The sequence below is a fragment of the Cyprinodon variegatus genome, unplaced genomic scaffold, assembly GCF_000732505.1.
Source record: "Cyprinodon variegatus isolate N-32 unplaced genomic scaffold, C_variegatus-1.0 Scaffold414, whole genome shotgun sequence".
NCBI classification, from domain to species: Eukaryota; Metazoa; Chordata; class Actinopteri; order Cyprinodontiformes; family Cyprinodontidae; genus Cyprinodon; species Cyprinodon variegatus.
Genome location: NW_015150867.1, coordinates 664,012 through 677,392, shown reverse-complemented (window position 1 = coordinate 677,392; position 13,381 = coordinate 664,012). Strand labels below are relative to the sequence as shown.

The following is a 13,381-nucleotide window of genomic DNA, read 5'->3' as shown; positions in this document are numbered from 1 at the left end:
ATTTATTTTATATCTCCAATTTACAACATATGTCATCTCAAGGCACTTTACAGAGACAATTAAACTAGATCTCATAATATAGTGTTTCCTTACTAATCCACACATGTGTTTTCACAGTTCCTTATCCCACTATAATTGATTATTCTGTTTTTTTATTCATCAACCTATTGTTCATATTTTCCTTTTTGCTTATTTGATCTAATATTCTAATTGGATTATTTTCAATATCTGCAATTTCAGTTGTTTTTTTTTATGGTTTTTACCCTTTGCAAAGCAGTCTCATATATATGCCTCTGTTAAAATTTGCATTTCAGCTTGGCATCCCGAAAATGTTGTTTTTTGCATTGCAAACTCTAAAAATGATAAGGTTTAGTTTGGTTACCTAGGTTTAATTTTAAAACATTCACTGGGGTGCTGTTTCTGTAAAACCCTATTAAAGCTTTGGGGAGGCCCAGTCAGAGTCTTGGGTTCAAAGTGGGACCTAACTCCATCTTTATAAAGATGTGTTCCCCTTCTTATCCATAGATAGACTCACGCTTAGACTCAACTCCAGGGAAATTGTGAAATCTGTTGTATGCTGGTTAAGATTCTCAGTCTTCCAGGTCATAGTTATTCCAGTCACCCATAGTATTCCAGTACCCTTGATATCAACTTCCAAACAAGTTAAAAAAACAATCCAATGGACTTTGTTTTCCAAGTTTGAAGACATTTTGCCTCCCATCTTGGAAGGTTTTTCAATTCAAAATGTCTGGATTAGCATTGAGTTCCAAGCTTTATAGAGTAGCCCTACAAAAACTTGTTATGGCTTAGAAAAGATGCAAATTGAACCGGAATCACAGGTCCATCCCTTAGTGTCTCTGTTGTGTCCTGTGATAAAGTTGCGACCTCGTCAAGTTGTACCCTGCCTCTCATCTATTGACCACCAGAGCTACTGTAGACACTAGCCTCCCAACGACAAGGACAAGCAGGAATGTGGTGAAGATGGGAGAAGGAGATCATTGTTGACTTCAGGAAGAACCGGCCTAACCTCCCTCCACTGCTCATCTACAGTTCAGCAGTAGAGGTGGGCAGCAGCACCAAATCCCTGGGGATGCACATCACAGACAACCTCAGATGGACTGTAAGCACCACCTCACAGGTCAAAAGGGCACAAAAGCACATATACTTCTTATGGAGCATGAAGAGAGCCCACCTGCCCCAACCCATCCTCACCACCTTCTACAGAAGCATCATAGAGATCGTTATGACCAGCTCTCTCACTGTGTGTTGTGGAGGTTGCAGCACCTCAGACTGGAAGAAAGTGAAAAGAGTAGTGAGAACAGCAGAGAGGATTATCTGGGCTCCTCTTTCCTCCATAAAAGAAATTTCATCCCAGCTCTGCATGTCCCGAGCCCGTAACATTATCAATGGCCCTTCAAACCCGCACCATGGACTGTTCTTCCTGCTGCCCTCTGGGAAGAGGCTTCACAGCATTCGGTGCAGGTCCAAAAGATTCAGAAACAGCTTCGTCCCCAACTCCATCAGACAGCTGAACTATTGAGAAAACTGTTAATCATGTCACAGACTCTGCATCACACTGATAACATGAAACCAAAAATACTGCATAATTGCACCATGTGTATTTAATGCTTCAAACTTTCATATCAATATTATGCTTATTTACTGTTTGGTACCTTACCGGCTTGTTTTGTTTGTATGATCGCCATTGTGGAAAACAACCTGTAAAGATGCACCAGCTAGAAGAGCGAGAACCCTGGAACCCTTGTTCCACCTGCATCCCCGCTCTTTTTCGCCCTCATGTCCCTCCGTTGTCGCACAAATTTCCCCCTTGCGTTTTTCTACTTCCTCACCACCTCGGCTGTATCTAGAACCACAGCTAGTTTGTGATTGACTCTCTTGCATTGTTGGAATAACATAACGCAGAACACGCTTCAAAATTGGGCATACATCCAAAAATGGTAAATGGCCTGTACTTATATAGCGCCTTTTTTCAAGTCAGGAGACTTGACCAAAGCGCGTTACACTACATTCAGTCTTTCACCCATTCACGCAAATGCAGATGGTGGCAAGCTACTGTACATTGTAGCCTCAGCTGCCCTGGGCTCACTGACAGAAGCAGGTGAAGTGTCTTGCCCAAGGACACAATGACCATGAAAGTCTGAGCTGGGGCTTGAACCGTCAATCCTTTGATTTCAGGGCAAACTCCTACATCCTCTGTCGCCCAGTATAATATATCTGCGACAAGCTCACTGCAACAAACTGCTGCGGGAGTATAACCAGCCCTTAATACTTAAAAATGTAAAAATTAAACTTTTCTTTTTGCTGACAGTAGCGATGTTCACACAGAATAATTTTGTCATTATGGGCTTTAAAGATCTGACCCACATGTAGAGAACCTCTCAGAGATCAAAGGTAAAAGTTTGACAGGTTTATTGTAGGTTAGCAAACAATGCTGGAACTCAGCGGACTGGTGAACCGGAACCGGAAACTCTGAAGGGGAGATCACAGTGATCAGTTCAGGGACAGTGGGAAAATAGACTGAGGGTTGAATATTGCTGGAGAGGCACTCACTTTTGGGGGGCTCTTGGTTTATCCTTGGATCCAGTTTGTGGGGGTTTAATCCAGAGAAGAGGGAACTCGTTGGAGAGCGGACAGGCAGACATACCTTGGACCCCGAGGAGTTAAAGGAGCACACTGTTACTTGGTTTTCCAGGAGTGGACTTGAACGGATCATGTGGAGGTTTTCCCCTTGCTCAGTGAGTCTCGGTAAATCCTTCCAGGCTTATCCAGTAACACAGGAAGTCTTCCTGCTGAAGAACAAAGACAAAAACAAGTTCAGACTCAGAGAAACAATGCTAAGGTTAGACTCTGCTAATCTCAGTTTGGCTAGAGTACCCAATACTGGCAAGTTGGTGACAGCCCACTGCTCAAGTACTCCTCTGGTAATGACCCAACGAGCCGCAGGTGTACAGGGAGGCCCAACAAGGACAGGGCACCGCCTGGTGGTGGAGAGAGGAAAACACAAAAAACCCACACAAACTGGAATCCTAACAAATATGTGGTTTCATTAATTATTATGAAACCTTGAGTTTCTAAGATTATTTAGATTATGTTCTTTTCCTAAAAATCTGTGTAAATATCAAAACCTTCCACTTTAGTCCCATCAGTTGATAGAACATTTCCAAATAATATTTGTTTTGTGTCGAGATGCCATTTTTAGTATGTTTTACTTCTGTTTTTTACTTTGGAACTCCCCCATGGAAGCTATTCCCTTTGGCATTTTTCTTAAGATTTTTTGTATTGTCTCAGGTTGTAATTCTTGAACAATACCATTTGTTTAAGCATGCAGAATTGTGTATACAAAACAGAAAAAAACAGAAACAGACAGAAATGGAATAAATATTGTTTCACAGCACAGTCTATCTGATCTCAATTATGAATTTTAACATTTGGTCCAAGGAACTGAGATACTTCGGTAAATAACTGTGTGTCTCCTTTTTATCCATATCCCTGTCTCACATCAATGCTCCTATGTTATGTCTTTTTTCCTATTTCAGGATGAGTTTTACCAGCAGCTCCAGGCCATCAGACAGCCGTGGCATATTCCCAGTGACACAGACAGTGACATCATGGAACCTCCTGAACAGGACAAAAGTGAGTCGCCTACCTTTTTTGCTTTCCTCTACATTCAGTTTCTTGTATGCTGATTGAGGCTGAGACTGTTCCAAAAGAAAGCAACTATTCATAGGTTTGCTCACTCTCTGGGTCTCGGGAGCAATCTGCTGCTCTCAGATGTGCTCCCATAATGATTTTACCTTCCTGCAGCTCCTTTATTTGTGTCTTCTTGAGATGTGAGGTTTATTTCATTAGGCCAATCTACCCCAATAAATTACCAGTGAATTAAAATAGCGAAAATAAATAACACATCTGTTTTCTTAGCTGGAACACAAGCAGGATATTTCTATATTTTATTGTTGGGGATTCTATCTAGGTGGGAGATTTTCATGTAAAATATCCTGTTTTTGGCATCATTGATTGTATGTCTCTATCAAGATCTTGTCCATCGACATGAGCGATTGTTGTTAAGCATCATAAATCGTTCACAGTAAAAGTCTGGCTTCAGTGCAGCGAACCCGAATCCACCAGCTTTGAATGAGATCAGCCCTCCACACATATTCTGCTTTGTAAATCATACAGATGAATGAGGCATTACGGTCCAACAGCCAGGGCCTCAGCAGAGGCAAGCTAAGTACCTCTCAGTTGTCTGTGATCCAACCAGAGCTGTCAGGTTTGTGCTTGTTTTAGCACTGGTTAACGTTTAGCTAAACATCCCTGATCCTTTGAGATACGGGCAAGGATTTACAGCCGGAGACTTCTCTCAATGAAAAATGATATATCTCAATATTATTTAAGGTCTTGCTCCGATGATTTTTTCTGGAAGAGAACAGATTTATTTGAACAAACAGAAAGCACATTGAGCGGGCCGCTTTAGAGCCTCACTGTTGACTGTAAATGCAACACCTGCTCTGGTTCTTGATTTCAAAGAAAGATCTTTATGACTTTAAAACTGGAAAGATTGACCTAAATGCTTACCAGTTATTTAGCACACTTTAACTAGGTAAGTTTATGTTTAATCAATTTTGATATGGTGTCAGACACCTATGATGCACAGTCCCTTACAGAAGTACTCACATTCTTAATGTGTCATTTTACTACATTATATGTGAAATACCAACTGATACAATGCATAGACTTTTATGTCTCCAGCCAGCATCTTAAAACATGTAGAAGTTGATTTAAACATATATTTTTAAAGGTACCATGTTTTCAAAGGTACCAGTTTCCTTAATCTACAGTCAATTCACAGGAAAGGGGGCAAATATAACAGTTGGATTGTCCGATGAATTGAAGACCTAGATGGTTGCATTAAAAGCTCAACTGATCTAAGTTTATTATCAATTGCTTGAAAAAGGAAATTATTATTTTTAGCTCTGTCCACCTTCCATACTTTAAACAATTATGGGAAGTTCTATGGACTTATATAACATTCTCATCATCTGTCTTATGTCGAGAATGAATCTGTAGACTGGCAGAGTGCAAACAACCTGTAATCAGCCCTGCAAGCTGGTAATGGCTGCAAACAGATCCACAATAGTACAATGACTCTGAGTCAGACCCAGAAGCTGAACTGATGGAGCCTCGTGCAATCCAGCAAGGAGGCAGCAAGCAGTTTCTGAATTGTTAGTAGCCTCTTCCAGAGCTACACTGAAAGCCCAGTAATTTCTCCAGTTATTTATCTTCTAAACTCCCAAAAACCATCTGTCTATGAGTGTTGTGTTTGGATAAGATGCTTCTAGAAGACATTTTTGATTGTTTAATGTTAGAATCTCAGGAAAAATAACCATGATACCATTTGCTACCCTTCAGGATTTTAGTGCAAATGAGCATCATGCTAACAGTTAGTTGTCTGTGTCTTTTGAACAGAAGATGAATATATCTGAATTATGTACACATTTTGTTTTGCCTTTATCAAAGCCTTTGGTAAGTTGTGTGCATGACTCATTTAGTAAAATGTATCTTACAGTTTTACTTTGCTTTCATAGCTTGGTGAGGGGACGGGACAGGCTAGGCTAGGGATTCCAAAAGTGTGATGCATGTGCTGCCACTAGGGGTGCATGATATGAAAACATAATGGCGGTCTTATAATTACACCATTGCATTTTTTCCTCACACAATAAATACCTTTAAATAAAGTCTAATTTCAATTGATCAATAACAAACAATTCAATGGATATGTGATTAGAAGAAGCTTTTTAAGCTTAATTTTAATAAGCATTATAGAGGAATTTATGCTTCTATGAATTGTATTACATAGCTAGTCTGTGGCCTTCAAACAAACGGCGCTGCCCATGGTGCTGTGAATCTGAAAAAGCTACACTGATGCCCATAACATGCTCACACTGGGGCTTCTGGTGAGAAAATTGGAGGTAAACGTGCAACTATGCTCACACACACACACAAACAAACACAAACACACACCTGTAATACCTTTAATTGGATAATGTGATTCAGTCATTTTAAAGATGCCGTCTTTGCCTGTACCCATACACGAACAGGGAAACCAGAAACCGGTGGTGGATGAGGGGAGCTAAGGTGTGTTGCCATGGGGATGTCGACTTACTTAATGTACACGCTGTGAAAAAAATCAGGAAATAACTTTTTATATACCTGATTAGTAACACATTTAACAATGCAGGCCCCCACTCATGGTTATTGTTATTTTATGCCCCTGTCTCTCTCACCATCGGACACAAATCAAATTAAACTTCTTAGTGTTTTTATTTTGTGGCGTTAATTGTGAATCAAATTTACATTTGGAAGCAGATACATGAAATAAAGTGAGAACAGACACAGGTAGTGGGGATGGGTGATAAACTGGATTTTTACCGTTACAGTCATTCACTACGATAACCATAGCAAATTTTCCCATGTCGGTAAATTCGGTAAATAAGTCTGTAATTAATTCTGCCATTTTGCCTTTGTACACCAGTGGCTGGTAACTTTTTAAAAACACTGAAGCAGGTGTCCAATCACGTGACTCAACCGAACCAGTCAGAAACGTAAGCAGAGAGAATGGCGAATGAACCCAGTGAAGAACCGTCTAACACAGCTGTAGATAAAATTACATCGATTAATCCTGTGGAGCCGAGCAAGAGCAGAGATGAAGCTGAGCCCGCAGGGAAAAAATCGAGAGCGCGTTGTCAGAGTTAAGCATGAGGCAGATGGTTTTGAGTGAGGGTGTGTTCAGTGGCGCCAGAATTACGGCATAGATGTTGAGCAAAAGAACAGGAAATGCAAAGTTTGTCTGAAAATTGTCGGGACTACCCAAAGTAACGCAACCAACCTCCACCACCTGCAGCACAGCTGTTGTTGCAATACTTGCTGTTCAGAGAGACATCGTTGAATGTTTAAACCTGAATGGGTACAAGACTTTAAAATTGAATTGAAAGTAATATTTAAATAGGATATATTGAATAAATTAATTATAAAATATCAGTTGCCTTTCCTGCACATGCCTTTATTTCTGATCAAGGAGCTGGAGCATTTGTCGCGCATTTGTCGTTATCGAGGTAAAACTTCCCAATTTATCCTGAGATTGATTTTATTGCTCAGCCATTACAGGTAGATCATCAGAGTTTAGTGCATGAATCAACCTTCAGAGAACGATATCCAAGATTGTTTCCCTTTCTCTACCTACGCCTGAAATCCTCAGGATTCTGTTACGGAGGTTTTGTGTAACTTAATTGCAGTTGGATTTATATTTAGTTCTAAATCGATTCCCAAAACATGTGTTAAGGTAATGTGGTTGTGTTATTGTATTGTACAGCATTTATTTTTGATGTTATTATATTGTATGCTCTGGTTATTTCAGAATGATTAAACAAACACGTTTAATATGGTTATAAAAAAGCGATGTTTTGTTTAAAAAAATATTTTGGTTTTCTGAAGGTGTGGTGGTTTGGGGGTGCGTCAGCCCAGTTGGGACACAGAAGGGGGTTCGCAGCTGAAAAAGTTAGTGAACCACTAGACTAGGCCAGTTGTGATGTAATAATACGGATCTTTTTGATCTGGCTCTTTTTCCAGACACCAACAAAACGTTTACTGATGACCAAGAAATAATTGGAGGTTTGTTTTAGTGCTAAGGTTGTTTTTAGAAGCTGTAGAGACCCAAATGGAGGTTGAAAAATGTGCAAAAAGTATATTTTGCCTGAAGTTTTCATTGGTATTCAATATTCTGTTCTTTTCAATAATGTTTAAAAAAAAAACGAAAAAAAACTTTGAGGCATTTAAAAAATGATTGAATGTTATATTTATGAGAGGATTTCTAAAAAAAGAAATGTATTAATATAAGATTAAAGGTGGCTGAAAACAAGTGGATTACTTTTATGTACCTTGCAAACTGCAATGCTTCATTTTTTTTTGAGCTTGTCAATTCCACACTTTTTTGTGTAGTAAAACCATTAATAAAGACATTGCACTTTGTTTTTTTTATCATAACAAAGCCTAAAATGTACTTTTCTTAAGTACAGTGAACTGACCTTAGTAATAAATGTGCGCAGCTCTTAGGTGATATTTATATTTCTCCTTTTCATAATGTTCAGTGCAAATCTTTCCTTATCTACTGTTTTTTTAAAAGGAAATTACATCCAGTTAAAAACCAACATTCACAGTCATCAAATACACTTGTCTGCACCTCTTGTCCTGGACCAGTGTTCTGCACGGATGTTTGGTTTTTTAAACCGAAGCCAGACCAGCATATCCACATCTACGTTGTCTCACGACTTTGGTTTGTTAATGAATAAGTGCAAGAAATGATGTATGCCTGAAATAAGTATTGTTCTTGAATTAAGCGTAACCATGTTTTCACAGTAAACAGAGATCAGCTACTCAAACTGAAAATTAACTGCATGTGGGACTTAAAAGGACAGCTCTCTCTGACGTTATGACACAAGAATTCCAGCCTAAGGAAAGATCAAGCAACTGGGTGGTTGTCACATGGAAATATAACCCCTCTGACAAGTTTCTCTCGAGGGTCGCTGTTTCGCCAAATTTGTATCTTGCCCAATAAATGAATAGGTTTCGTTAATAGCCCCCAGGGACCTGCTCTCAGCCTTTGGTAGTGATAGTGGCATGTTGAGAAAGGATATTAAACACACATTGAATTAGATGTTGCTCAGAGAGTCGGAGAGAGAAACCCAGCAGCCACAAGACGTGACAAAGCACCTAATGGCGTGAGAGAAGCCCCACAGGACTGTTCACTCAAATCTGGTTTGTATGTCTTTGTGTGAGTGCATGAGAAGGATGTTATAAGTCAGGGGAAAACATGAAAATCATCTTTCCAGAGCAATTTTTATGCTTCAGTGGGCTGTGACACCCGTAGCTGAAGGCTTTATGTGTTCAGTTTTCTGGGTCGGAGGACTGTGGAGAGATTTTACCCTTGATATTTTTGTTTTGCTAAAAAGCTATAATATATTTTACATTGACTTAACTATTGGGTCATGGCAACCTTAGAGCAGCTGCAGAGATCCACAGCTCTTATGGGATATTTGTTTGGCAGCAAAGGGTAGAACACAAGTCTGGCCTTTATAGAGGTGAGAAAAGAGGAAAACCCTTTTTACAACTAAAGCCCAAAGAAAAACTTTGAAGATAAAGTTGTCAGGAAGTAAAGAACCACTGATGAAGACTAAAAGATAACAACAAAATTTATTTGGATGCAAAAGAAATAGGAACAAATTCAGTAGAATATTGTAAATATGTTCAACGTTATAAGTCGTAAGGTATCTATTCACATATATACTGTATATGTATAAATAAAAAAAAGAACAACTCCCTTTTATCCTCCAAGCTGGGGTCCTCTACCAGAGGCCTGGGAGCTTGAAGGTTCTACGCAGTATCTTTGCTGTTCCTAGAACTGCACTTTTCTAGACCGAGATGGTTGATGTATTTCCAGGGATCTGCTGTAATCACTCCTGAAGTTTACTCTTCCATTGACCACAGATACCACTGATGCCTTGACCTTACCGGGTTTCTCCTGCTATTCTCTGAACCCCTGGCCTTTTTCTAGTTTCTAATGGTCCTTGTTCCTGATGTTGCTGTCACTTGGTATTGTTATGTCAACCAAAATGGCTTTCCTCTGCTTTTTGTCCACTACCACCATGTCCGGTTGTTTTGCCATTACCAGTCGGTCCGCTGTATTTGGAAGTCCCACAGGATCTTGGCTCGGTCATTCTCTACCATCTTTGGAGGTGTTTCCCACTTTGACCTTGGGGTCTCCAGTCCATACTCCATACAGATGGCCCTGTATACTATTCCAGCCACTTGGTCATAGCGCTCCATGTAAGCTTTCCCTGCAAGCAGCTTACACCCTGCAGTCATGTGCTGGATTGTCTCTGGGGCCTCTTTGCACAGTCTGCACCTGGGGTCTTGTCTGGTGTAGATCTGGGCCTCTATTGCTCTGGTGCTCAAGGCATGGTTCTGTGCAGCCATGATGAGTGCCTCTGTGCTGCACTTCAGTACGGCTTTGTCTAGCCATTGGTAGGATTTCCTGAATTCCACCACAAGGTTATCCTCCCATGATGGAACCTCTAGCACCTCATCGTCTGTTCCCGATTGTCTGAGACATTCACTGAGCATGTTGGCTGTTGGAGCCTTGTCCTTGATGCACTTATGGATCTTGGATGTTTCATCCTGGATAGTGACTGTGACGCTCACTAGCGTCACTAGCCCCCTTCCTCACGGCTAGTGTACAGTCTCAGGGTAATACATATATATATATAGATATATATATATATATATCTATATATATATATATTAGGGGTGTAAATAATAATCGTTTTGTATCGATCTATCGATCCAACAGCCGACGATCTGATGCTTCGACAGTTCCTCAAGAGTAGCGACTCTATTTTTATCCATTTGCTCCTGGGCGTAATTCTTACTTCTGTGCTGCGGTGGCACTAAATTTATTTTGCCCTCCTACCTTGCTTCTTGGTTATAAGCTTGCAGCAGTATGTCGCAGTGAGCTTGACGCAGACATTTTTGATTTATGCTCAATATTGTAGCGTGGTCTGCTCTATATACGCTGTGGGTCTAGATACGGACGAGGTGGTGAGGAAGTGGGGGCGAGTTTAGTCCGACAACGGGTCAAAGCTGCAGCTTCCGGATGGAATCAATGTGCCTTAAAGAGTGCTTATTTTAAGGCTTTAAACGAAAACATTAAAGATGAGCTTGCAACCCTCGACGAACCAGCAACACTTGAGGAATTAATCCGCCTGACAATTAGGCTGGATAACAGGATCCGAGCTAGAAGCAGCTCTAAACCAAGGAATTATGGTTCTTTTGATTCTGCCCCTGCATCTAATAATGTGACTGTTTTTTCTGCTCCCACAGAACTCTTTTTCAAGCCGAGGTCTAAAACCCAGTCCCTCCCTTTGCCAGTTCAGGCCTCTCATGTTGTAGAGACGGAAGCCGAACCCATGCAGGTTGGACATACAAGGCTAACTCCTGAGGAAAGGCTAAGACGTTTCAGGGGCAAGCTATGTATCTACTGTGGTGAGAGTGGCCATTTCATTGCTTCATGCCCAGCTAAATCAAAAGCCGGGGCCCGTCAGAGGATCTGAGGAGTCTGACAGGCCATGTAAACTCTGAGAAATCTCCTCATTTGATGCTTCCAGCCACATTATTCTTCTCTGATCAGAATCTCACATTGTCTGCCTTCATCGATTCAGGCTGTGAACGGAATTTAATTGACTCCAATCTGGTCCAGCAGCTACAGATAGAAACTATTCCTCTAACCCAGCCTCTCTGTGTCTCCGCAATTGATGGGAAGAGACTTCACCAGGTCACCCACCAAACGCAACCCCTCGAGCTGTTAATCTCAGGTAACCATCGTGAAACCTTAACATTTTTTGTTTTTCCCTCTGCATGTTCCCCTCTGGTGCTGGGTTTTGAGTGGCTGGAACGACATAACCCCCATATAAACTGGATCGTCATGTTGAGTCTTGGTCGACCTCATGTCATCAAACGTGCCTCCTTTCAGCAGCTCCCGCTGTGAGGTCTCCTAGAGGCGGGGGGGAGATGGACTCTCCTGACCTTACTTCTGTCCCTTCCGAGTACCATGATCTGGCTCCTGTCTTCAGTAAGGTCAGTGCTACGTCCCTTCCACCTCACAGACCATATGACTGTGCAATCGAGCTATTACCTTGAGCCCCTCTGCCCAGTAGTAGACTTTATAATATCTCCAAACCTGAACGTGAAACGATGGAGAAATATATTAATGAGTCATTAGCTGCTGGAATAATTCGTCCCTCTTCTTCTCCGTTGGGAGCTGGGTTCTTTTTTGTCGGCAAGAAGGATGGTTCATTAAGACCTTGTATCGACTACAGAGGCCTGAACCAAATAACTGTTAAGAATAAGTACCCACTTCCACTACTAGCATCAGCATTCGAACCAGTACAAGGGGCTACTGTCTTTACTAAGCTCGATTTAAGGAACGCCCATCACCTTCTCAGAATAAGTGAAGGAGATGAAATGAAGACAGCCTTTAAGACTCCCTTGGGCCAGTTTGAGTATTTAGTCATGCCTTTTGGTCTCACTAACGCCCCTGCATGTTTTCAAGCCTTGGTAAACGACGTTCTCAGAGACTTTTTGAATGTATTCGTTTTCGTCTACATCGATGACATACTCATTTATTCTAAGGATCTTTCTGAGCATAAGAAGCATGTCCGCCTGGTTCTACAAAGATTACTGGAAAACAAACTTTTTGTCAAAGCCGAAAAATGCGAGTTTCATCAATCATCAGTCACCTTTTTGGGGTTTGTGCTCGAGGGCGGGCAGGTTAAGCCATCTGAAGAAAAGATAAAAGCAGTTTTGGAGTGGCCGGTTCCTGAAAACCGTAAACAGCTGCAGAGATTCCTGGGTTTCGCCAATTTCTATCGAACATTTATCAGGAATTACAGTCAGACAGCTCTTCCTCTAACTTCTCTTACTTCAGTAAAAAGAACCTTCCAATGGACCCCCGAGGCACAAACTGCATTTGATAAACTTAAGACTTTGTTTTCCAGAGCCCCAGTGTTAATCCAGCCCGATCCTTCAAAGCAATTCATCCTCGAAGTGGACGCTTCCGACTCTTGAGTAGCAGCAGTATTATCTCAAAGACTCGATACGGATCAAAGAGTTCACCCATGTGCTTTTTTTTCCCGTAGACTTTCCCCTGCTGAGCAAAACTACGACGTTGGTGACCGTGAACTCTTGGCCATCAAACTGGCATTGGAGGAATGGAGACACTGGCTTGAGGGAGCTGAGCACCCAGTTCTTGTTTGGACTGATCACAAGAACCTAGCCTACATCCAGTCAGCCAAACAAGCCAATCCTCGGCAGTCACGGTGGTCACTTTTCTTCTTTCGCTTCAATCTCATAATCTCTTACAGACCCGGATCCAAGAACATCAAACCCGATTCTCTCTCTCGTCTTTATTCCACTGATCAATCCGAGACGCCTGAACCTGTTCTTCCCACTTCCTGCACTGTTGGAGTGGTTACCTGGGAAATCACCGACCTAATAAACTCTGCCCTGGCTTCTGAACCTGACCCAGGTAACGGTCCTCCAAACAGAACTTATGTCCCTTCTTCAGTCAGATCCCGCCTGATACAGTGGATGCATACAGCCAAGTTTTCCGCTCATCCGGGGGTGAGCAGAACCATCGCCCTAATCTCTAGACGTTTCTGGTGGTCTACCCTGCACAAGGATGTCAAGGAATATGTTTTGGCTTGCTCTACCTGCGCCAGAAACAAAACCTCACATCAACCACCCTCAGGTCTGT

At 41.5% G+C, this 13,381-nt stretch overlaps 1 protein-coding gene across 1 annotated transcript in view; it reads left to right on the top strand.

Moving 5' to 3' along the window:
• LOC107093218 (chromosome unknown open reading frame, human C8orf34) overlaps positions 1-13,381 on the top strand; it is a gene marked incomplete at its 5' end in the record, with an annotated part of 94,246 nt that overhangs the window by 74,402 nt on the left and 6,463 nt on the right. Inside the window, one exon of the mRNA XM_015388105.1 lies at positions 3,558-3,654. Within this exon, the coding sequence (XP_015243591.1) occupies positions 3,558-3,654 (97 nt within the window). The remainder of the gene's footprint in view (positions 1-3,557; positions 3,655-13,381) is intronic.